The sequence below is a fragment of the Lactuca serriola genome, chromosome 5 (assembly GCF_051521515.1).
Source record: "Lactuca serriola cultivar US96UC23 chromosome 5, Lser_US96UC23_V15, whole genome shotgun sequence".
NCBI classification, from domain to species: domain Eukaryota; kingdom Viridiplantae; phylum Streptophyta; class Magnoliopsida; order Asterales; family Asteraceae; genus Lactuca; species Lactuca serriola.
Window position 1 is genome coordinate 276,914,568 of NC_136412.1, and position 25,032 is coordinate 276,939,599.

Sequence of the window (25,032 nt, forward strand, 5' to 3'; positions counted from 1 at the left end):
GTTGCACGATATTTGATCGGATGACTATGATCAACAAATGTCTTTTTAAATTTTAATTTGATCTTAAAGTTATCTAAATATAGTTGAATATGAATTAAATATTTTTTATCAAATCATCTAATACACAAAACATATTATAGGTAAATTTCTACAACAAACCTCTCTCAAGTATGACTATTGACTAATGACACATGCTAAACTCATTTCCACCCAATACCCAACTCGGTCAACCCATTTATTTTGCCACCTCTAAAGTTATGGATTGAAAACACAACATGTGAACCATATAAGAAACGACTAACACCAAATTACTGCTTCCCCCTTCAATTCCTAAGTAAAGTTTACTTAGTGGTTACTTTGAATTGAAACCAAAGCTTAGTTATGTGTAGGAGATATAATAAGGGTATGATATCATTTAGAGTCCAAATAACCCCTCTTTAAGCGTGAAAGGTGGTGTGTAGAGTATAAAACTGCAAAGATCCATGTGATTTGTAAATGGTTGCTTTTTCCCGACTTTAATCAGCCCGTACTTAACCATTTTACAACTCACATTCAGCCGTATATTTCGTAATCCATATTTTAAGCAAGACATTTGCGTTTACCAGATTAATTACACATGTCATGTCTACATAACCATTTCTAAACTTTACTATGGGTCACAAAATTGATCTGGACTCACCAATTATATTTTTATCTAGATAATAAATTTATGAATATGATTACAAAAAGTTATATTATTTGAAATAATAATATATTCTATTAACAAATAAAACAATTTTAAATTATTACAATATGTTATTGACGGCATTAGACCCGTTTAACGGATTTTCCTTTAGACAAATCTTTTTTCATATAAATGGACTGAAATCGACACCTCTAAATAAGAGACTGAGTTGAAAAATATTTTATTAACATTGTAATGACCAAGGGTAACGATATACATGATATACAAGTTAAACCGATAGACTTGTAGGCTACAGAGCCATCGGTTAAAATACCTATATAACGTGTGCAAGTGCGTATCCATTGTAGTTTTTTTGGTGTAAAAATAATAAAAAATCACAAAAAAAATAATACGTAGCAAAGAAAAATTCTAATAAGAATGCATACCTTAAACAAAAAGATCGTGCAAGAAAGCACACAAGAATCCAAGTCATTTTGTATTCTCATCTTATAGCTCTATATATACCGTAAAATGTCGTAATTATTGGTCTTATAATCTATCACATTCTTAAAGGTGGAAGTATTTGTACACAATGTTGGGCATTGTACTTTATGACAAAGTTACGAATCAGTAATTCAATTGGTTTCTTTAAGTGGTAGCAATATCATTGTGTAGAAAATTATAGAAACTAATAAAATAACACCTATATAGCTTCACCTTAAAGCACGTACATATGTGAGTGTGAGTTTATTGTATATATAAATACATGCACACACATGAACATGAGAGTACGGACACATTACTGAGAACTAATTGTTGGTTACATATGATATCTTGTCAGATTACCAGAATGGTGAGAGCCTTCTTTCATTTTCAAAGTCTTTTTGTAGATTCTTAAACCAATACAAAAAACAGAAACTAACCAGGTTTTGGAACAGGGAATGTTTTGTCTTTTTGTAGGAATTAAATATGGTAAAAAAATTTTGGCAGTAATTGTGATCCTTACATATAAAGATGCATACCCAGTTTTACTAAAAGTGAAGTTATTCATGCAGGTTCATTTGGTGACATTGATTGTGGTCTTGCTAACATGCATGCTTTCATTTATCTCGTGTGCTACTGGTGTCACAAAAGTCAGTCTTGCATCCACCACCATTTTTAACGTGATGGCATATGGCGCTAAAGGAAACGGGAAAACCGACGACTCACCGGTAATCAAACTCCTTATATAGTTCTAGATTGTACATTAAGCTTGTACTGTGTGATAACACAGATCAAGACATGACATGACAGAACAAAACAGAGTCTTATACTTTGTTTGACGTGTATTGGACTGGGACTGATGTTATGGGACAAAAATTGCAACTTTTTGTTCCGATCTCTCGTCTGTGCAAAAGACGTAAATACCCTTCTCATGTAACAAATGAAGGACAGTTGTATGGTACAAGTTTATAAAGCAGATTATACATATACAGGCTTTTGCGAATGCATGGAAAGCGGCATGTCAATCGAAACCAAATAAAAAGAGTATATTAGTGATACCAGCGGGGAGGACGTTTTTTTTGAAGCCTATGGATTTCAATGGCCCATGCAAGCCCTCCAGTATCTTTATCCAGGTAAGTATATGCATATAGCTAAAGATAAATTTGGTCAAAGTCAAACACCATGCATTTATGCTAAAAAACATAACATAGTAGTTCCCAAAAAGGAATCATGTATGTGACTGTATCTAAAAATAAAAAGACACATTATCATCACATGATCATTAAAACTGTCAAAAACAGGTGTCAGGAAACATCGTTGCTCCAACCAAAAAAACCGATTGGTTTGGCCATCATGTTGACACGTGGCTATCTTTTAATACCGTGAATGGTCTTACAGTCAGTGGAAATGGAAAAATAGATGGAAATGGACGTATTTGGTGGACAAATGCCTGCATTGGTTCTCCAGTACCAGTAAGTTTATTATTTATGTATTTTATTTTTCTAATTTTTATCTCATATAAGATATAAATTCTTACATATTATTATTCCACTTAATTTCAGGGTACAACTTGCCGTGGACCAGTGGTAAGTAACCATCATCCAGGGTACAACTTGTAATGCACAAGCACTGCAAGTAGCAAAGTAATCAACTAACCATCATTTTTTTTTAATTTTAGGCAATACAGTTTAAAAAATGCAACAGTTTGCGATTGAATGGGTTAACACATGTAAATAGTCCACGAGTTCATCTCTTAATGACCAAATGCAATGGTGTTATTTTTTCTAATTTAAAAATCATCGCCCCTGAATCAAGCCCCAACACTGACGGCATCAATATCGCAAGTTCCACCAATGTCAACATACGTGACTCCGTCATCGGAACAGGTATTTCCATTTTTACCCTTTTTGTTTTTTCCAAATTCGCTCGTTTTTTTTTTCAAAAATATTAAGTTCTTTTAAACCCGCTTTTCAGGAGATGACTGTATCGCTATTAGTGGAGGTTCATCTAATATCAAAATTAGCGGGATCATGTGTGGGCCAGGCCATGGAATCAGGTAGCTTATACACATTTTGAAACTTATAACATAAATAATTAAATAAAATCATTAATTCATTACATACAAAGCACAAAATCTATATACATATATATACCTTTTTGTGTAGCATTGGATCATTGGGACATGGGGGATTCGATGTGGTGGAAAATGTAGATGTGAGAAACTGTACCATGAAAAAAACCCTAGCTGGAGTAAGGATCAAATCTTATCAGGTAAGGATTTTTTTTTTGGACTAAAAATGAAAAAAAAAAAAGCCTAAATACAGGGACCCTTTTTAACTTTCTTTTTTCTTTCAACAGGGAGGAACTGGTTATGCAAAGAAGATCTCATTTTCAGGCATTAAGTTTGATGCAGTTTGGAACCCTATCATGATTGACCAATACTACTGTCCTACTCAGAAAGATTGCCTAACCTCAGTAAGTATCAGTGTCAATAAATAAATAAATAGTAACTTAGATATCGAATGAAAGTTGTTTCCATTTCCAACCCTTAAAATCTTAAATCATTAACACTTTTCTTTATGTGACAAAGACAACAGCTGTGAAGTTGAGTGACATAACATTCAGAGGAATCGCAGGGACATCAAACATGGACAATGTAATAAACATAAGTTGCAGTAAAAGTGTTGCATGCACAAATATTGTGGTGGATAGTGTGTATATCAAGTCAGCAATTCCAGGAAGAAAGGTTTATGGGACTTGTATTAATGCACATGGAAGAGCTAGCCATGTTAAACCTTCATTAAAATGCCTAAAACCTTAGACCAACATTTATTTGTTATTCCCCCCTATTTGTCAATTGTCATTTTTATGCTTACTTTAACCTTTTGTAATAATATATGAGCTCCTTTTGTTAATGAACATCTTTTATTTCAGTAGTACATAAGAAGTTACCTTAGAATGAGTACCTTAAATTTCACAGGACTCTGAACGACCAAATACTGCATAACGGTTGTCCGCAATGTTTTCATACACAAAATCCCTAATGAATCTTCAAGAAAAGGGGAAAATTTAAGAATGAATAGAAGATTAATCAAATTGCTTTTATTAGTAAAAGAGAGAAACGAGAGATCAGTGAGGAAAAGGTCTTACAGAGGTACAAACTGGAGAAAGAAAGCTAGTTGGGGAAATGGCAAATCTATGTACTCCATGATCTTCAACACAGCCTCTGACTTAATATAAGACCTGAAACACACCAGAGTCCTTGTTTAATTACTTGTGTGACCTAAAGGTTGATGAACAACATGCTACAGTAATAGCAGGATTGGTGTATGACTTTACCTGTTCTTCTCTACAAGTACAACACTTGAAATATCATCAGGAGATCTTCCAGATCTCTGTAGTAGATTCTTTCCTGCATCGCTTTGTAGGGCTTCAAACCTTATTCTCCTGAAAACGAAGGAACGCCATTGAATCAAAACTGATTTGTTTTGTTATAATTTAACCGAATCAGAAGGATATGAATGGAAACCTTTGTCGGTCATTATCACGTACAAACTTGACGCCACCATTACATAAGTTGCAGACACCTAGCAAAATTGAACAGCTTGTTTTACGTGGTCACATACATACAACGCTACACATTATCATTTATCACAGGCACGACTAATAGATGATTGCATATATCAAAACTATCGCATGATTTCTGTAGATCATGTGATATTTCAGAGAGCGTCTCAAATTATGAAGTGTTCTTGCTTCAACGTTAGTAATACACGAAACAATTACACAAAAGTCATTTAAATTAGTGCGTCTGTCATCAAACCGGCACGATTAATCATTTTGGGCAAAAAGGTATGCAAACCTAAGTTATTGCAGATGCAGAGACTGTAATTTTAAAGGCTGTTGAAAATAAATACATAATTCGTGAAACAAAGCATCGTTGATCGTAAATAGGTGTTGTTATTACCGTCAAATAGCATGATAGGCCTGGTATCTTGTTCGAAGAAGCTTGATGTCGCATCCACCCAATCCACCGCTTCGACACTGCGCGGCGGAGAAGATAAGTTGGCTAGAACTGCAGATCGGCGGCGACCGGCGATTCTGACGCGTACGATTGGAGGTAGCACGCTAAGCCGTGCGCTGCTAGCAGCAAGAGTAGGAGCTGCAGGAGGAATGAGCGCCATTTCTGTTACTTACAGTTCCACGAATGACGAAATTCGTTTATGTAATTCTTGAGATACTCTGATTATATTTGTGGGTCTTGAAATGTCCACGTGGAGTTTCAATAAACTAGGATTGAGGAATTCAGAAGTTGTTCAAAAACTTTCTTTGGCAATTAACAGATTTATTAATTTACCCGTCTGTTTCATTTCGTTGTTATAAAATTTCGTTACACCAGTTCGTTTTACAATTAATATTACCAGTTTAACATTAAAACAGTTACAATATGCATATAGTTGATGTTTTCTCTTTGATCTTCTGTTTATAAATAGAAATAGAGTCCTCAAATGTCCATTAACATCATGTTAAAATGGTCTCAAGACTACTTTTAATTACTCTACGCATATTGAAAGGCACCACTTTTCCCCACATTTATAGACAACCATTGGACATCTATTTATAGATGTGAGAGATCGTGTTAACAAAAGCATTGTAGTGGAATATATTTATATAGAAAGGGGTATACTTTTTGTCTAACTAAACATCTTTATATAATTATATCTAACATCTCATTATCATTCATAATATATTAATAAAAGGATATATACTATTATATAAGTTTTGGGTATAAATATTGAATACATGAGGTGATTTTAAAATCACCCTTCAAAATTCATCGGTAGTTGTCTTGATCACTTGATGTTTACTATTAGTGGGTTCGGTTTTTACTTTTATCTGTGGGTTCTATTTTTTCGTGGATTTTTGCATGGAATAGTATGTTTTGGATAAGAAAATATCGTGATAAAGTTATCTTTTGTTAAATGTCGCTACCTTCCATTTTAAGAATTTTCTTTTTCTTAAAACTACAGTTCTTCAATGTTGATATTGAATTTTTTTTTTTTTTTTTTTTTGAGTTAATGATTTAAACTCTTGTTAACAATTTGTTTGACCTTTTTAGAATATAAGAGTTTTGTATAGAAAGTCAGACAGCATAGATACATAAGGGTAAGATGACAAAAACAATAATGCAAATTTAGTTAGAAGATCAAACTGAAAAAACAATCTTAATACCACAAAAAACTGAAAATAACTCCATATAGCAATCACACATACATTCTATTATTCTCTCTTTCAGTTCTGCTCTTCTGCATATCCCAATTCCCTCTCCTCTTGTGCAGCAGCCATTAACTCATCAAAGTTTTCTGTCTTCCCCAAAACTATTTCAATCTGAACAAACAATTTTCAAAACAATCATTATCAACAGAATATTCAAATCACTAGAAATTTTACATTTTTACCTTGGCCTTTTGGACAGGTCTTCCCCTGGATTCCCCCTTCATCTCTACAGTTGATGTCATTATTTCTGCATATACACATGCCAAAAGTGTAATCAAACAACTTTATAAATCTACATTTGTCTGTAGTATTATACTTTTGCATCAGTTATAACTTATAACTCACTCTTTTCTACAGCGAATCCATTGTTCTTCAGGATTTCTGCCACTGTTACAACGGTTGCAATTGCTGCAGAAATGGTGTTAATGTAAGACGGGGGTACTTTGAAAAACGAAAAAGAGATTAATAATGGGCAAATTGAAGTGATAACCCATCCTCCCTTCAGCAAATTTTGTAAAACAAACCATGGCATGTAATAGAAGCTTTAAACTTTAGAGATTCCAGAATTGTTAAGCTTCAAACGAGAATAAAAATGGCAAAACATGGAAGTAGATAAAGCAATACCCATTCCAAGCGCTGAAAGTTCCACCTCGTTATGCTGCTGCATATACCTCTGGTGTACAATCAAAAAAGAAAAAAAAAGGTTATGAATTTACAAATTAAACCGTATAAAAACCCTAAATACAGAGCAACATGACGCAAACGGTTATGTCAATAAAGACTGATCAACGAAGATTGCGTACAAGAAATCTATTCGAAGTGGAAATTAAATCAAAAGGAAGAGTAGAGGGTTTCGGATAGGAATTAATGGAGTTACCTTGGCAAGATTGACGTAGAAGAATAGAGGCTTCTTGGTGTTGGAAACTTGAATTCGGTTTTTCTTGTAAGAATCGGAGGACATGTTTATGTTGCTTACTCCATCTGTTATCTCTTCCATGATCGAATTTGAACTCAGAAAAACCCTAATCGTGATACGATCCAACCACAGCCGCAGAGAGAGGTCGAAACAGATAAATGAACCCTGGACGGAACTCGAACAGTTTAACGGATTACAGTGTTTTTTTTTTATTATTATTTTACGGTAAAAAAACCACGGATTGCATGTGCTTATAAAAAACCTATGGTTAACTGTTAATTACCAAAATAATAATTTTTTTTATTATTATTTTACGGTATAAAGTTTCACTTTTATTAATAAAAAAATTATAATTTTAGCTTTTAATTTGAGTTTTTGTCTATAAAAATATTATTGAAAAAACTATTTCTCATTCTAATATATTTTCAAAAATATTTACCATAGCATTTTTTTAACTTTTCTTGTTTTTTTATTTTAAATATATCCAACTTTTCCCCATTTCTCTTTTATTTTACATTTTACGGTTTTTTTATTAAATTTTTTTTAAGTTTTTACATTTTTTTAAATAAAAATTTTTATTTATATTTTTACTTTTTTTTTATTTTAAATATCTATTTTTTATACATACAATTTTTTAGTCATCATAAAATTAAACATACAATATATTTTAAGATGCGAAAACTTCAACATTACGGATATAATGTTTTTAAGGTAAAAAACACTTAAACATTGTGTGTTACAAAAAAAAAACACCACAATTATATTAAAAAAACACACACACGCTCCAATATTGTTTGTTACGAAAAGAAAAACATCACAATTTGTTTGAACTTGAACCGGTAATAAATTCTTACTTATAAAAAAGATTAAAAAAATTAATTAATTAATTAAGAGAATAGTCACAACAATACCATAAAAAATATTATCTTTTTAATTATCTTGTCTTAGACGAACATTGTTTTCGATTATTATCCGATTGCATATAAACTCCACAAAGAGTGGCATTTCTTATTCTCTAATATGCATATCATTTTTTAATCTTATTGAACAAGGACGACCTTTTATATTTCGTAATAGTTTTAAATTTGGAAGTAATGCATTAAATGGTGATTGTGGCCAATACGCTTCATAAGGAAGCGGGGAGAACTCGGATGCCCAAGTAGCACAATAATATATAATCAAGTAGCATTTATCAACATATTGTCAACTATTCAAAGAGAGTTTGGCACGTGCATTCAAGACATGAGAACAAGGATATTTAAATGTCTCCCACTTACCATATGTGTAAGTTTTTTGTTCCAAATTAACTATTTGCACATTTCGACCTCTTTGAGTTATCAACTCAAATATACATTTTTCTCAGTTAAAATATCTTAAGGAATGTGCATTTGCTCTTGCCATCAAAACTACTTGTTTTGTAACAGTATGTGGAGTATGTGCATCTCCAATAGCTTCAGAACTAGATCCTAAAGGACGTCACATCTCAAAATAATGCACCATTCTATAGAATGTAAGTTGCACACAAGTTGTGATTGGTAAAAAAGCGAGCACTTTTAAGTACACTGTTGAAAATCTCTTACAATTTTGTTGTGAGTAATCCATATCTCCTTCCACTATCACGTAAAATCATTCTTACTCGTTAATTGCTTCACAATCTAATTGTCGTCAATATTCAAATTTGTTTCTTCCATATTAGTAAAAGTTGGAGGTACTTGAACATTGTTGTCAAAAGGTGCTTGTTCATCATTTTCATCTCTAATTTCATCTTCCAAAATTTCATTTAACTCAAGTTCATTATCTATATTCATCACATTAGTTACAACAGCAGCTTGAGAGATTATAGAAAAATTATCATTGTCAATCATGTTTATAATAGAATTCATCTACAAAACAAATAAAAACAAACAAAAACTAATCAAAAACTGATCATATCATCTATGACAACAAGAAAAAAGAAACATAAAGAAAGAAGCAAAAATTACAATCAATTCCATTTAAAAAAACATTAAAAAAAAAGTTGTGATAAAATCCCTCTACGAAAAAAATCAAACAGAAGCAAAAATTAATCATCAATTCGATGGAGAGGGATCAGAATCAAGAAATAATCAGAATGGAACGAATTAAACAGAAAAAAAACGAGCAGAAAAAGAGGTTGCATACGTTGAAACCGACGACAGGTTATGGAGCCGGTAGGTGGTCGGCGACGGGTAGAGAAGGGCGCAGGCGGCCAACGATAGGTAGAGGAAGCCGTAGGTGGCCGGCAATAGGCGGAGGAAGTTGTTGGCTGAAGAACGATGATTATAGCCCTAGATTTCGATTTTTTTTTGTTTGTTGTTTCATTCCAGGAGGCATGGACAAACTTTTTAAAATAAAAAAAAAAAGACAATAATATTAGTTTTAAATTTAGAATAATACTAATAAGGTAAATATTTTTGAATGTATACTAGAATGGGAAATAGTTTTTGTAACGACCCAAAAATCAAGGGTAAAAGTTTCATTTTTATTATAGTCAAAACACGTATATCTTTTAAATTTAAGCATTCCAAAAACATTGTTAATTAAAACATTTATCAGAGTTCGTCCCAAAATCACATATTGCGGAAAACACGGGTGTGCACTGCGATCAAGTCGGGTCATTCCTTTCAAAACCAATGATACCTGAAATCATAAACAAAATTATAAGCACGAAGCTTAGTGATACCCCACACAATGCACATAATCACATAAATCATATCAACCACATAAGTCATGCATACAACATATACGGAATGTCATGGGCTCCCCCACATGGTCTGATATTCAACTTCCACGGGCTCCCCCCGGGGTCTTCCATGCAAGTATCACAAAGACAACTAGCATATCACATATTGTCATAAACAACTAACGTACCACATGTCACATAATCAACTAGCATACATAAGACAAGCATATAAACATATAAGGATGTTGTGGGCACACCCCAGGGTCTTACTCCAGTATGTCATGGGCTCCCCACATGGTCTGACACCTAAGTGTCATGGGCTCCCCCATGGTCTTTAATAAGAAAATCATGGGCTCCCCACATGGTCTTACATCCAAGTAACATGGGCTACCCCAATGGTCTTTCATACAAGTATACCACATATACAACTAGCATACCTCCTAGCATATAACCAACAATCATGCCACATAACACTACATCAACTGGTGTACCACATATAATAAAATGGGTCGACCTTGGTGCCTTCGATCCGTTAGTATAGTGAGGAGACTCATCACACACTGTCGAAGTCCCGCAGATAAAACTCTAGCTACCGGTTGACAGATTCCCGAACTGTCAACATCAAAACAACACCCAATTAATAATTGGGTTCCAATACATAACCATAAATCAATGCTTGGGGTAAAAATACTATATTACCCACAACCTAACTTGGTCCAAAACCAAATTCCAAACACACACTCTGAAAGCCCAAAAGCCCAAGAATCAACCAAGGCCAAACATTGTTGGATTAGTGTCTAAGTCCATAACTATTTTGGTATATACTTGATCCGATTGTGCATGGTCCTTTTGGGTTGCCTTCACCAAAGCAACTTGATTGGAGAAATAAATAGAGAGAGAGGTTATTATGATTTATTAATATGTTATAAAAATAATATATTAAAGGAGAAATCATATTTGTTTAAATAATATTGGTCAATAATTAATTAAGAATTAATTTTGTGGTCAAATGTAATTAATTAAACTAGAGGGGCTGAATTGTAATTATGTGATAGTTACAAAATAAGGTAAGGATTATCTTAAGGATAGGTTGGACGAATTTGAGGTGATAAGGACCTTAGAATTCGACTATGATAAGGATTCAAGGCTTATCTTATGGGTTGCTTGGTAAGCAAGCAACTAGATAAGGATAAGGACTGAAACCCTATCTCTACACCTATATAAACCCCCTTTGGCTCTTGATTTCGTCCAGACCTTCCCAAGGCATCCTAGGGACGAATTCTTATACCTCTCCTCTCTCTTTATACCTTCTCCATTTGCTCTTGGTGTTTGTAAGTCATTAGAGGAGTGACACTTGTGACTCTAAGCCTTCCAAAGTCAATACAATGAGATTTGGGATTGTTATTGCAACATAACAATCAAGGTAACATATTAAACCTAATTATATGTTAATATCGATTCCCATATGCTAGAATTAGGGTTTATAGTCTTGGATACTTGCATGTACAATAGAGAAACCTAGATCCAAGCATTAGGGTTTGTATGAGCACATAGGATATCTTATGACCAAAACCCATCATTGGTATCAGAGCCTAGACTGGTTTCAATTGTATTGATGCATTACATGTTCAAAAAATTTGATTTTTGATGTTCTGGAGGCTGGACTCGCCGATTCCATAGCTGAACTCGCCGAGTCCAAGCTTGACTCGACGAGTCAACTCGTCAGATGGAGTATATCTCGGGATTTCTTGTTGTTTTTGCTTTGGGATAGTTACCTTATCATATTAGATCAATATAAATCCGATTTTATGATATATTTGACTATATTCTTGATCTAATTGAAGATATTTATCAATTAATAAGATAATTGCTTCCTTATGTGATAATTGATTAATTATTTTGACTAAATTGATAAATTGTTTTGCAAGAAATCATTAAATAAATCAAATATGGATAATTATGTGTCTAATTGTTAATTTAGATTATTTGTTATTTGATCCTTGTTGTTATGAAAAGTTTCATATTTCCCCTTAGGTTTTATAGTTTAAATTTGAACCCAAAAGTTTTGTTGTTTTGAAATTTAAATAGTTGAAACCCTAATGTTTTGAAAAAGGTTTCAAAACTTGCCCTCAAGTTTTGGAATTTAAATTTTTGATTAATAGTTTAATTTGATGTATATTTAAATTCTAAACCCTAATGTCTTGAAATGTTTCAAAACTTGCCCTCAAGTTTTGGAATTTAAAAGTTGATTAAAAGTTTAATTAGGAATGTTAAATTCTAAAACTCTAGTATTGTTTTGAAAAAGTTCAAATCACACCTTATGGTTTTATTAATTAATTAAGGTGTATAATTAAAAGAGGTTTAATAAATCCATAAAAGTTTAGGTTACAATTTAATTGAATTAAAAGTATAATTGTTAAATTAGACCACCTAGTATTTTGAAAGTATAAAATACACCCTATACTATATATAACATTAAAAGTCTAACATTATATATATGTATGAATAAAAGTCAGTCTTACCGTTAGTAGGCCTCATTCACGAAGCTGGTCTATAAGGGGTGTTTAAGGAAATTGCCTATAAAATGGCGATTGAATGGGTATCCACTCTTACCCACCGCACTCTTGACTAGTGGAGGGTCGTTAGCCGAATGGGTAGGATAGGACGAAACCTTCCATTATAAGTATAATAAAGTACAAAAGTAACTAAATGTTTTCATAAAATTCCCAATCTTAGTTACTTAGGCAAAAGTGAATTGATGCAATTCCATGAAATTACACTTTGTGCCCTTGCAAAGACGTTAGTGGAGCGTGTGTGGTTTACTGGCACACTAAATGGTTCTAAGCGAAGGTAGCAAAGGGTGACTCAATGTTTGTCATAGTTCGGTGGAGCGTGTGTGGTTTACCGGCACATCGAATAAGTGACTGTAACATGTGAGGGCACCATGTAAGTTTGCATGGTTATTCACACCCGCTTTGTGATCCTCGGCATCCCAGTCACAAACAAGAGGGGCATATCGAGATTTAAACATGCCATTGAAAGTTCAATGAATCTCAAAGGATCTAGGAGTTTTCATAGATTTAAAAACTTAAATTTCTTTTTCGTTTTTCGTGGTGGAAATTAGTGAATCGTCATTCACTTACCTTCAAATATTCTGCAATTAGGGTTACGACATCCCTCTCCCGAGTTGTAGAATATTGTGTTGGGTCCTAGCCTTAGTATCTCATGTGGGTGATTTGCTAAGGACTCATTCAATCGACTAACTTGAATTCGTTTTCTCCCGTTTTGTAGATGTCAAAGTTCGACAACTATGGTCTTCCCAAATCCCGTGGAACAAGCATTCCACATGAAGATGGTATTCCACGATTCAATCGAGAAACGAGAAATCATGCTTCACTTCCTCCTCCTCCTCCTATTGTTCTCCCCAACCCACAAGATCGAAGAATTGAAAGGTTCAATATCACTAAAGCCCTATTGGAAATGAAGCATGAAGATGGTAAACCCGTGTGTGCCCACGTTCTAGGAATGAAATCACACATTGATAGGTTGATAATGTTGGGTGTGTCATTCCCAGATGAGTTGGCTATGAATTGGGTTTTGCAGTCACTTCCTGAATCATATAATGAGTTCAAAAGAAAGTATTATATGATGGATCACGACGACAACCTCATTGACCTAATTTACATGCTCATTGCTGCTGAATCAGAAATGATTTGGCGAAGCAATGGAGCGTGTTTATTGGGAAAGTTAACCGGCCATACTTCTGAGGACGTTCTAGGAGAACCGACCTGTGTTTGCTGCCAAAAGAAAGGGCGTTGGATACAAGTCTGCCCAAAGATCCTAAAGAGTCCAGAAGATGGGAGAGTCAAGGAGTATGGCTACGCTTCACGTAAAATCCACTATATAACTCCGTTAAGTTCCTATTCATTGATTCTTAATACATGATGTGATAAGATTGCATTTGAATGTTTTGCAGGATCAGTGAAAAGAAAGGAAGCTTGGTGAAAGAGCAAGATTAATCTAATCACGAGGAATGGATCTTGGTCGCATGGACTTGAAGATTAGATTTTGAGCTTAGATAGTTATGATAGAGTTGTTAGAAATTTTCCTTTTGAAATACATAGTTTTCAATGGATTTTGCATTGTAAGGACAAATGTTTTCCGCTGCTTTTATAAATAAAATAAATTTTCATTTGACTTATTTATTTATTTGTTTATTTCCTTGCAATGAAATCGTTATGAAAATTGGTGTTTGCATATTTTTACAACAAATGGATATGATTCTTATTTATGGTGTTTATGGAAAAGTCGAGAATTTACCAAATAGGGAGAGTTTCTCATCGCCCAAGTTTCAATTGGACAGAAACTTGGAATCATGCAACTTGGTTGCACGATGAATGAGAAATTTCATATTTTGGAAATTAGACTAATTCATTGACAAAGTGTCAAGTGAAGGACTAGGAGATCAAGCACACAAAGTTGCGTGTTGATCAAGTCCACCATAAGAGTAACAATGATATTCGTCATGATTTACTAAAGGTTTAGTAAATATGATTATACTTACAAGATTAAGTGTAATTATGAATTGATTGAAAAATTTTAAATCAATAGCAAAATGAATAAGAAGAATCATGTAGGCAGAAAGATAAAAGTTTCTCCATTCTAAGAAGAAGGGAGAGTAGCTTTTATGCTTTATGATAGGTCTTAATGATTAAGAACCATATCTCAATTGATCCTCTAAGTGAGTCTTAGTACAATTGTATGTTTAAGAAGAGGAATCAAGGATTGAAGAAATGGTTAAATCAAGAATCAATCATACTTCGTTCCAATAACAAGTCTTAAAGTTAAGATTGTGACATTGAGTGAAAAGTATTAAGAAGGTATATAACATTCATCAAATGTGGAAAGTTGTGATGTCTTGGATTAGACAAAGACCAACTAGGACCAATTTATGAAGTGTTTTGATAAAAACTACACTAACTCTTGAATATTTGTTTGCCAAGAAATGTTTATTGACAAGAGAATCTTATATGTCAATGAGTCAGTGGGAGTCTTAATGATCTTGAAAGGTTTAAAGAACAAATCAAATAAACCTTATCGATCATCACTAGCACACGAGTTGAGGTTTACAACCTATCGTGTTGACATTATTTTGTTTATGTGCCAATCCAATCGAGTTAATTATGCATGTGAGTCCTATGAGTTCTCATTTGAATGCATAAAAGGCAAGGACCTTGATCAATGGAAAGTACATTGATAAGAAAAGGTGAGCTGTTTAACTACTTGAAAGACATGGTAGGCAACTGTGCTACCATAAAGGCAAGAAATCGAGATCAAGAAAGTTCGATCCATATGAGTTTGAATTTGTCGTAAACTTTGGTTTTGACAAATTCACATGGATAGGAACAAATACACCATTTAAATCTAAGTGTCATAAGATTTCCTCCTTCATGAAAATGATTGTGAGGAAATGCTTTCACTAAGAAAGATTTTAAGAAGATAGTGATTGTAAAATTGCATTCTCGAATTCAGTTATGGTTACGATATCCCTTTCCATGATTTGAATTGTGAGGTTTGGCAATTGTTTACACACACATATGAACTATTTAAGGCAAAGGTGTATAAGTTCAAGAAGCCTTGATAAAAGATTATCAAATCACTAAGTATTAGAAACATGAACTTAAGAAATTCAATAAGCATTGTTTTTCTGAAAGATAAGTTGTTTCTGAATACATGTCAAAGCTAGTGGGAGCATAAGTGTTATGTTTTATAATAATCATCATGATAGTGGGAGCATAAAAGTTATGATTGTATGATTATTAAGGCACGTATTGCAAGTTGGAAATATTAATTATAGAAAACAAGAGTTATACCTTGCAAAGTTGTAAGGGTTGTAAATTTGTTTTGCTATAATTAAGGGAGAGAATATTATGCTTCATTTCAAATCTAAAGGATTAGGTTGAGAAATGTTAATAAATTTAGTCAAGAGTACATAGTGTGTTCTTAAAATTTCGATTATGATTACGACATTCCTCTTCACAATTCGAATTTTGAGAACATAGCAAATAAAACATTATGCGTCGTGTCCTATACGCTTCGGGTATAGGATCGATTGCAAATGATTTAATGTTTGACCATTCTAAATTTTTCCAAATGTCGAGCGCATTTAGAGGGAAAAGGGACTAGAATTGGTTTTGACTAAAATAATTAAACAACTATCAAAGGACAATCCAAAGTTCGACGAGGATTGGTTGCTTGTGAGTAGTTGGAAGTATAGTATTGGAAAATATGGAAATGTTTCCATAATGGAAGGACCATATCGACTTTATTATGAATAGAAAATATTCTATTAAGTATGAGTTTTCATATGGAACATATGGAAGTGTGTCCATATTGGGAATTGAATATTGAGAAATCTATGACTAGATTAGAAACTTCTATGCAATAGGATGTTCAAAGAATGTACTTTGAGTGAGAGACATCACGTCTATGGAATTGTCTTGTAACAATCTCCGATAGAGGACTTTGTAATATCATTGGCAATAGTCTTTGTGACTTTGGTGCAGTGAAATCACAAAAGGATCATTGCATAAAATGTTAGAATCTAGCATATTCTATAAGTAGCAAGAATCTGATATTCTTTCACTTATGAAAAGGATTTGGAGTTGTGAAATGAGAATGATTGGAAATGTGTTCAATGTGATCTATTTCACAAAGTAAGAACCATAGGTAAACATTGTGTGCATGCTAGGAGCATGGGACAAGTGTTGTAATTCAAGTAAGAAGTTGATTACCCGAAACGACAAATAATGAGTAATCAATATGGTGATAAATGAAGGGTGTTTTATTTATGCTCAAGGGTTTGAGGCCATATGGGATTAGTATTATTCTTGTGTTTCACATTTGCATGTTTTGACTTCCAGAATAATTGAGTTTATTAAGAATAATCGAATTATTCAAACGGGCCACAGTCCTTCATATGTTGGAAGTAGATATGAATGAAGACTGTCGTGAATTGGTGTGTGGATTGTCTAAAAGGGTATTAGACATAAGCAAATGTTTGCTGCAACGTTCGTGAGTGCTTATGAATATGAATTTGAGCATTGGATTAAACCCACGCTCACTTGGATCACTCCATGGATTGTATCACGAGTGATTGGTGAGACGATAACATCTTATATTCTTGAAACCGAGATGTGTGAGTTGTATCTTGCGAATCGGTTGCACATTGATAATATGTAAACGCACTAGTAACTTGGTGTTATAAAACATATTGTTGTGTGTGATTCGGTGAGTAAGTGCAAGCAAGCATTGTATCAAAGTTTATCTGTTCCTTTTATCCAAAGTAGGATAAAAGCGATATCTTTGGGCCCCTCGATGGTTTAGTGATGACAAACGTAAATGCTCGGCCGAGCTAGGGCTAATTTGATTTGTTCAATTAGTCAGTCGTCATAAATCAGGAATCGAGATATAGTACAAAGAGAATGATTTGAAATCATATCTCATATGATATCTAGAATGGAGGAATATATGATCCCTTATCTAAGGAGAAGCGTATCTGATAGGATCAGAGTTGAGAGCGGCTTTGGAAAGCTACGATTGCAGATCAGGATCCGAAGTCATACGCAAAATAGTTGTTAGACTTATCCAAGTGGGAGATTGTTGGATTAGTGTCTAAGTCCATAACTATTTTGGTATGTACTTGACCCGATGGTGCATGGTCCTTTTGGGTTGCCTTCACCAAAGCAACTTGATTGGAGAAATAAATAGAGAGAGAGGTTATTATGATTTATTAATATGTTATAAGAATAATATATTAAAGGAGAAATCATATTTGTTTAAATAATATTGGTCAATAATTAATTAAGAATTAATTTTATGGTCAAATGTAATTAATTAAACTAGAGGGGCTGAATTGTAATTATGTGATAGTTACAAAATAAGGTAAGGATTATCTTAAGGATAGGTTGGATGAATTTGAGGTGATAAGGACCTTAGAATTCGACTATGATAAAGATTGAAGGCTTATCTTATGGGTTGCTTGGTAAGCAAGCAACTAGATAAGGATAAGGACTGAAACCCTATCTCTACACCTATATAAACCCCCTTTGGCTCTTGATTTCGTCTAGACCTTCCCAAGGCATCCTAGGGACGAATTCTTATACCTCTCCTCTCTCTTTATACCTTCTCCATTTGCTCTTGGTGTTTGTAAGCCATTAGAGGAGTGACACTTGTGACTTTAAGCCTTCCAAAGTCAATACAAGGAGATTTGGGATTGTTATTGTAACATAACAATCAAGGTAACATCTTAAACCTAATTATATGTTAATATCGATTCCCATATGCTAGAATTAGGGTTTATACTCTTGGATACTTACATGTACAATAGAGAAACCTAGATCCAAGCATTAGGGTTTGTATGAGCACATAGGATGTCTTATGACCAAAACCCATCAAACATATGGCCTAATTTTATGAATTGGGGCCAAACCTCTACATGGACTTAACTTATGGCCCAACCATTTATCCTAGTCCAAACATTTGGCATTCCGATGGCCTAAAATCTCGTAATCATCAAGGCTCAATTATGGTCCACCTATGGCCCAATTTTCCAAATTAGGCCTAAGCCTTTCCAATGGGACTTATCCTAAAGCCCAATAATTTCCTAAGCCCAAAAACTTGTTCCCATTTGGCCCACGAAGGCCCAACGCAACCCAGTCCAAGAAATGGCCCAACAAGAACCCATACCCAATTAGGGTTTTTCACATAAAATGATGATTAGGGTTAAGTGTTCCTACTTAACCCATTAAGGACTTAATCCATTAAGTCCACCACTCTACTAGTCCAAACATACAATGTGGTCAGGTGTAATTCAAAATTCCAAATCCAATGGTCCAAACGCGGGTCACGAAAAATCCAAAAATCACATTCCCAAAATTAGGGTTTTCTAAACCCTAATTAGGGTTTCCAACCCAATCGTGTGTCAATTAGTCAAATGGTTAGGTTTTTAGGTCAATTAGGGTTAAATAGGTCAGGCACCACGCACTACCACCTCGGGTAATGGTGGTCAATGGCGGCTCACGGCGGCGTCCACCACCTCGTGGTGGTGGTGGTTACGATTCTAAATCAAAAGAAATTAAAACATCCTTAAAAGAAATCCAATCACACACAAGAGCACACCGCCACCCAAGGTGGCGGCTGGTGGTAGCAGAATGGTGGCGTGAGGTGGCAACCACCATCTCATGGTGTTGGTGATGGGTTTTTCAGGCCAAAATAACAACATATATACAACAAAATCTCCGAAATAAACACACACAATAAAATACACACACACTTAGCCACCCTTGTGGCGGCAGGCGATTGAGGGTGACAGCCACCACCTCACGGTGGTGGTGGTGGCTTTTCTCGTAAAGTCCGGCTAAGAAAATGTAACGCCCGTAGATCCGGGCTAGTCAATTTAGAGGCAATAAGTGTGGAAAATGAATTTTCGGCAAAACGTTATTTAGAATAAATATTCTTAACCAAGTTTTTTTATATGTTATAAGGTTTCCGTACATATAAAGAACGCCAAAATCCGAGTTATAACGAAAAAGTTATGGCCCGCCGAAGTTTTACGGCAAAACCGACACGACACCGGGAGACATAAATAGTGAATTTACGATGGACGACTTTTTAGCCTTAGTGATCTAAAAAAAAGTAGTAAAATATGTTAAACCGAGAAAATCCATAAAAAGAACGCCCAAACCTGACTTCGTATGAAGAAGTTATGATTTTTCTAAAATTCGGCTTAGCAGTGCACAGCCCGAAACTCGAATTTTAGTTCGAGCGGTTTTTGGCTTACGCGACCTAAATGAGAGTTGAAGATCTCATTAATAGGAACTCAACGGTAAAAAGATAGACGAAAACAGAGTCTGTATGAAGGAGTTACAAATTCTTCGCGGTCATTTAACAGTCTAAACGCCTCCTACTGTTAAATTTGAGATCAATCGAGAATTAGCCGACGGAGTCTAAATGAAAGTTGTAGATCTTTTTTTTACCTACGCGTGCAAAAAAAGAACGTTGAAAACGGAGCTCGTATGCGAGAGTTATGATTTTTCTAAGTTTGAAGGCTCATACGCGATAGGGGTGACGTGGCACCACCAGAATTGGACACGTGGCACCACCAGAAGGTTACCACATGCACCAACTCGGCGAGTAGGTCCTCCTACTCGGCGAGTAGGTCAGTCAGCACCCCTATAAATAGAGGTGTCGGGTTCCCTCATTCTTCACACCTTCCCAAATTATTCTTTCTCTCTCTGGCCCCCTAACCCCCCTAAAAGCCTAGGTAAACCCCCTAGCACCCGAAGGAAGCCCCGAGGCTCCCGAAGCCCCGCGAAAAGATCCTTTCGGCTCGGGAACGCTGCTCCAGCGAAGCCCGGTTTTCGAGAAAACCCGCTGTAAGTAAGCTATGCCTACGGTATCTTTAGTATAACTTATGTTTCAATATAGTAATGTTATTAGGACCTTATAATAAGTATTTGGGCTATTATTATGAGTTATATTGAGTGTTATTTAACGCTTATATAATAATAATAATAGCTAGACTATTAATTTGTCACGGTTAACGTCAGACTAAACTCTAGTGGTAATGATACTAGGTTTTGTCGAGGAAGTTGTTTTAAGATTAACGAAGTGTTGTCCAAGTGCCGAGTCACCACCTTCCCAGGTGAGTGCATAGTCCCTTTCATGAACATGATTTTAATACAAGTATTGATTGAAGTTTTAATTATATGTTTATGTGCGAGTTAATTGATGTTGTCTGAAATACATGTTAAAGAACATGCCTGATTATATATAATGATTTAGGATGAAGAGTAAACCTAAATTAATTATGAGGAATATTGGGTAGTATTTTCTTACGAGTACGAGTGACTTATACTCTGAGAATAGAACTTTAGTATATGTCATTGATCCGAGAGCATGGATTAGACATAGTCATTGAGCCTAGTCCGAGAGTATGGATTAGGCATAATCATTCATCATTAATCCGAGAGTATGGATTAGTCATTTGTCCCTAGTCTGAGAGTATGGATTAGGTAAAGTCGTTCATTTCTGATCCGGGAGTATGGATTAGGTAAAACGGCTAATCTTAGCTCCGAGAATATGGATAGTCTCGTTGTGAGGATCGACGGGGTGGGATAAGAGTTGTTTATATATATGGTGAAATGGTATATTTTGTGAGTTTAAACTATATATATGGTATAACATTGTGGGATTGAAATCCCCATGTACTTACCAGGTTTCCCAACCTGACCCACTCAGTTTACTTATTTCACAGGTGTTGATATGAAGTCACATTATACTGAGAGATTAAGGAGATATAAATCACTAGTGATAATGAATGTAAGTTCTGTTTATGCTTATGTTTCTGTATTGACGATGACATCCCAAATGTTTTAAAATGAATAAAAATACTTTTCTTCGGAAGTGCTTTGATAACGCGATTATCATGTTTTATTGGGAACAAATTCCGCAACATTTTTATTAAAAGAGGTACTCTGATTTTTATAAAGCATAAACAAAAATCGGTCTTTTCTGGCCGTGAAAATGGGGATGTCACAGTTGGTATCAAAGCATTAGTTTAAGCGAACTAGGAATATGGATTTATTTCTAGACTTAAACTTAGAATGCTAAGCGATAATTGTGAGGTGTGAGCACTAGATTATTTTAGGAATTATGCCTAAAATGCTTTTATGTGCTAAATGCTTTGTGCCTGACATGCTATTATTTGTTCGGATCTATGGTATGTTGCCGACCGGATCTGGAAACCTTATGTGTTTAGGATTCTAAGCGTTTAAATACGATATTAGAACTAGCATATAAACGTTTTCGAGAGATAAGGATGATTTAAACGTCAATCCTAAATAAAGATCTAGATTCACCTTATTCGGTGTATAGATCAAGATGGCAAGGACTCGTAGCGGAAACGTGAATGCAAATGGGAACCGAGATCAGCCCCCAGTGATTGAGCAAATACCAGTTGTGGTAGCCGCTGCTGAGCCAATAACGATGGTTGGAGTGCAAGCATTGATCCAAATGATGTTGGATCGTCAAATGGAGGAAACCAGACGTTTGCTCCAGCAAAATCGAGAGGAAGCAACTTTTCAGATCGAACGGCCCGAGTTGAATGAAGGGCAGACTGAGGAGGAGAACTACAGTGGAACCGTTGGTCAAGCTGATCCCCCGGTGATTAGGATGAACAATCAAGATGAAGGAGTCGAGAGGAATGGATGCAAGTACAAAGATTTTCTAACTTGCAAGCCATCGACTTTCACTGGGAAGGAAGATCCGATCGGGGTCATGGATTGGATCTCAGAGATGGAATTGGCCTTCATGACATGTGGTTGAAAAGGCAAGCTACAAACCACGTTTGCAGTACGTCAATTCAGAGAAGGCATTGTTCGCTGGTGGAATACCCTAGGGAAGACTTTGAGCCCCAATGAGCCCCTGCAACTGACATGGGCCGAGTTTCTGGTGCAATTCAAACGAAAGTACTGCTCAGCTCAAAACTTACTCGAGCTAGAGAACCAGTTCCTAACCTTGAAGAAAGGAAGCATGTCAATCGATGAATACACGAACAACTTCACGGAAAAGATGGAGTTTGCCTTGCGTCTTGTTCCGGATGAGCTGGCGAAAATTGATAAGTACGCAAAGGGACTTCCATGGGAGTACGTGGTGCCAGTGCGTCAGGCACATACTCTGGAGGTAGCTATTTGGGCTGCCAAGTCTGTGGAGGATATGATTATGGGAAGAGCTGCCAACATGGTTGAGGTTGGCGAGAAGAGAAAGTTTGAAGGGTCTTCAAGGTCCGATGAGAAGAGAAAATTCTCGAAGTCTGGTTCAAAGAAGTTCGAAGAAGGAACACAATGGTGTGACAAGTGCAGAAAGAAGCACGTTGGGAAATGCTCTAAGGAGATGAACTGCTTTAAATGCGGAAAGACTGGTCATTATGCTAGAGAATGCACAACCAAGAGAGAAGTCTGCTTTAAGTGTGGTGAAGAGGGACACTTCAAGCAAGACTGCCCAAGGAAAAAGGGGGCTACAAAGCCAAATGTGCCGCCAAAACCAAAGGCGAGATCATTTCAAATGATCCTTGACGAAGCAGATGACAATGCAAGGATTCAGGAGTGACGGCTTGACATCCGAAGGTCGAGTTATGAAGTAACCATAGAATCATATGATGTAGCCTATTAGAGGCATAGTCTAGGGTGAACTTGAACACCTATGTAATAGTTTCAAGGAGTAATAAACCTTCGTTTTGATATTTGATGTGTTAAGCTGTTATGTGATTTTCTTGTGTGGTGACTTGGAAAACTGCGGGACAATACTTGGGACAAATATGAGTAGGTGTGAATGGTAGTAGAGACCTATACTACCGGAAGCACAGGACTCACACTTGGATCAAGGAAAGTCACAAGGTTACCAAGAAACTAGTAATTGATTTCGTTCTATTCAAGTATGTTGTTACCCATCGTTTCGGTAATGACTAAGAAGATTGTTAATATTCTGACCCTAGTGGTCATATCACATTAAGTCTGACTACGATTAGTAGGTTACGTGGTTCAAAGAACCAAGTTTGATGTAGCGTCCGACTTAAACCAAATGATTGAAATCAAAGCGAAGTATCGCGCTCGTTGTTAGAGAAGTTGGTAGCTATAAATGCTACATGTTAAAATGTGATTATATCACATTAGACCATGAAGGAAGACATATTCCATTCCAGAATTTGACTCTAAGAGACCTGAGTCTAAGCGTTGCTACATACGATGATAGGTCATTAGAATATGACATATCGGTCAATTGTAGTAATCAAATTAACTTATCCTAAGTTTGTTAATAAGAAGAAGGAGCCTCTGATAAAGAATGACGTTGTGACACGAAGGTCATGATTGAAAGTCTAACAAGAAAGTGCAAGATCGAGCACCGCCTGCAGTCAAAGAGTCCAAGAGTTAGATACTCATTCGAAGAAACAAGGAAGTTACGATTATTACCTAGGATGAAGATATAACGTTTGAAGTCATTATACTGCCCTGTTTCGTTGATTATTCCGGGACATAATCATCCTAAGGGGGAGATAATTGTAACGCCCGTAGATCCGGGCTAGTAAATTTAGAGGCAATAAGTGTCGAAAACGACTTTTCGACAAAAGGTTATTTAGAATAAATATTATTAACCAAGTTTTAGTATATGTTACAAGGTTTCCGTACATATAAAGAATGCCAAAATCCGAGTTATAACGAAGAAGTTATGGCCCGCCAAAGTTTTACGGCAAAACCGGCACGACACCGGGAGACGTAAATAAAGAATTTATGATGGAGGACTTTTTAGCCTTAGTGATCTAAACAAAAGTCATAGAATATGTTAAACCGAGAAAATCCATAAAAAGAACGTCCAAATCTGACTTCGTATGAAGAAGTTATGATTTTTCTAAGATTCGGCTTAGTAGTGCACAGCCCGAAACTCGAATTTTAGTTCGAGCGGTTTTTGGCTTACGCGGCCTAAATGAGAGTTGAAGATCTCATTAATAGGAACTCAACGGTAAAAAGATAGACGAAAACAGAGTCCGTATGAAGGAGTTACGAATTCTTCGCGGTCATTTAACAGTCTAAACGCCTCCTACTGTTAAATTTGAGATCAATCGAGAATTAGCCGACGGAGTCTAAATGAAAGTTGTAGATCTTTTTTTTACCTACGCGTGAAAAAAAAGAACGTTGAAAACGGAGCTCTTATGCGAGAGTTATGATTTTTCTAAGTTTGAAGGCTCATACGCGATAGGGGTGACGTGGCACCACCAGAATTGGACACGTGGCACCACCAGAAGGTTGCCACATGCACCAACTCGGCGAGTAGGTCCTCCTACTCAGTGAGTAGGTCAGTCAGCACCCCTATAAATAGAGGTGCCGGGTTCCCTCATTCTTCACACCTTCCCAAACTATTCTTTCTCTCTCTAGA

At 35.5% G+C, this 25,032-nt stretch overlaps 3 protein-coding genes across 5 annotated transcripts; 1 reads left to right on the forward strand and 2 right to left on the reverse strand.

Annotated features, from left to right (window-relative positions):
• Positions 1-1,437: 1,437 nt before the first annotated feature.
• On the forward strand, positions 1,438-4,062 carry LOC145054386 (putative polygalacturonase At3g15720). Its single transcript, XM_079002553.1, has 10 exons — positions 1,438-1,517; positions 1,720-1,875; positions 2,140-2,280; positions 2,449-2,619; positions 2,710-2,733; positions 2,826-3,033; positions 3,122-3,203; positions 3,313-3,418; positions 3,506-3,622; positions 3,738-4,062. Exons 1-10 carry the CDS (start codon positions 1,491-1,493, stop codon positions 3,966-3,968), a joined length of 1,263 nt encoding a protein of 420 aa, XP_078858679.1. The 5' UTR covers positions 1,438-1,490; the 3' UTR covers positions 3,969-4,062.
• Positions 3,218-5,373, reverse strand: LOC145054387 (Putative thiol-disulfide oxidoreductase DCC). 3 transcript variants are annotated; one of them, XM_079002556.1, is made up of 6 exons: positions 5,115-5,373; positions 4,677-4,734; positions 4,487-4,594; positions 4,298-4,390; positions 4,114-4,196; positions 3,218-3,392 (listed from the first exon to the last, which is right to left on the reverse strand). In XM_079002556.1, the coding sequence occupies exons 1-5, from the start codon at positions 5,329-5,331 to the stop codon at positions 4,115-4,117; spliced, it is 558 nt and encodes a 185-aa protein (XP_078858682.1). In that variant the 5' UTR covers positions 5,332-5,373; the 3' UTR covers positions 3,218-3,392; position 4,114. The 3 variants fall into 3 exon arrangements, with proteins under 3 accessions (XP_078858682.1, XP_078858681.1, XP_078858680.1); XM_079002555.1 differs by having other exon boundaries at positions 3,218-3,369; positions 4,100-4,196; XM_079002554.1 differs by having other exon boundaries at positions 3,218-3,369; positions 5,115-5,372.
• A 946-nt stretch (positions 5,374-6,319) lies between these two features.
• LOC145054388 (uncharacterized protein At2g34160-like) lies at positions 6,320-7,522 on the reverse strand. Its single transcript, XM_079002557.1, has 5 exons — positions 7,302-7,522; positions 7,049-7,097; positions 6,770-6,832; positions 6,607-6,671; positions 6,320-6,535 (listed from the first exon to the last, which is right to left on the reverse strand). Exons 1-5 carry the CDS (start codon positions 7,419-7,421, stop codon positions 6,440-6,442), a joined length of 393 nt encoding a protein of 130 aa, XP_078858683.1. The 5' UTR covers positions 7,422-7,522; the 3' UTR covers positions 6,320-6,439.
• Between the last annotated feature and the right edge of the window lie 17,510 nt (positions 7,523-25,032).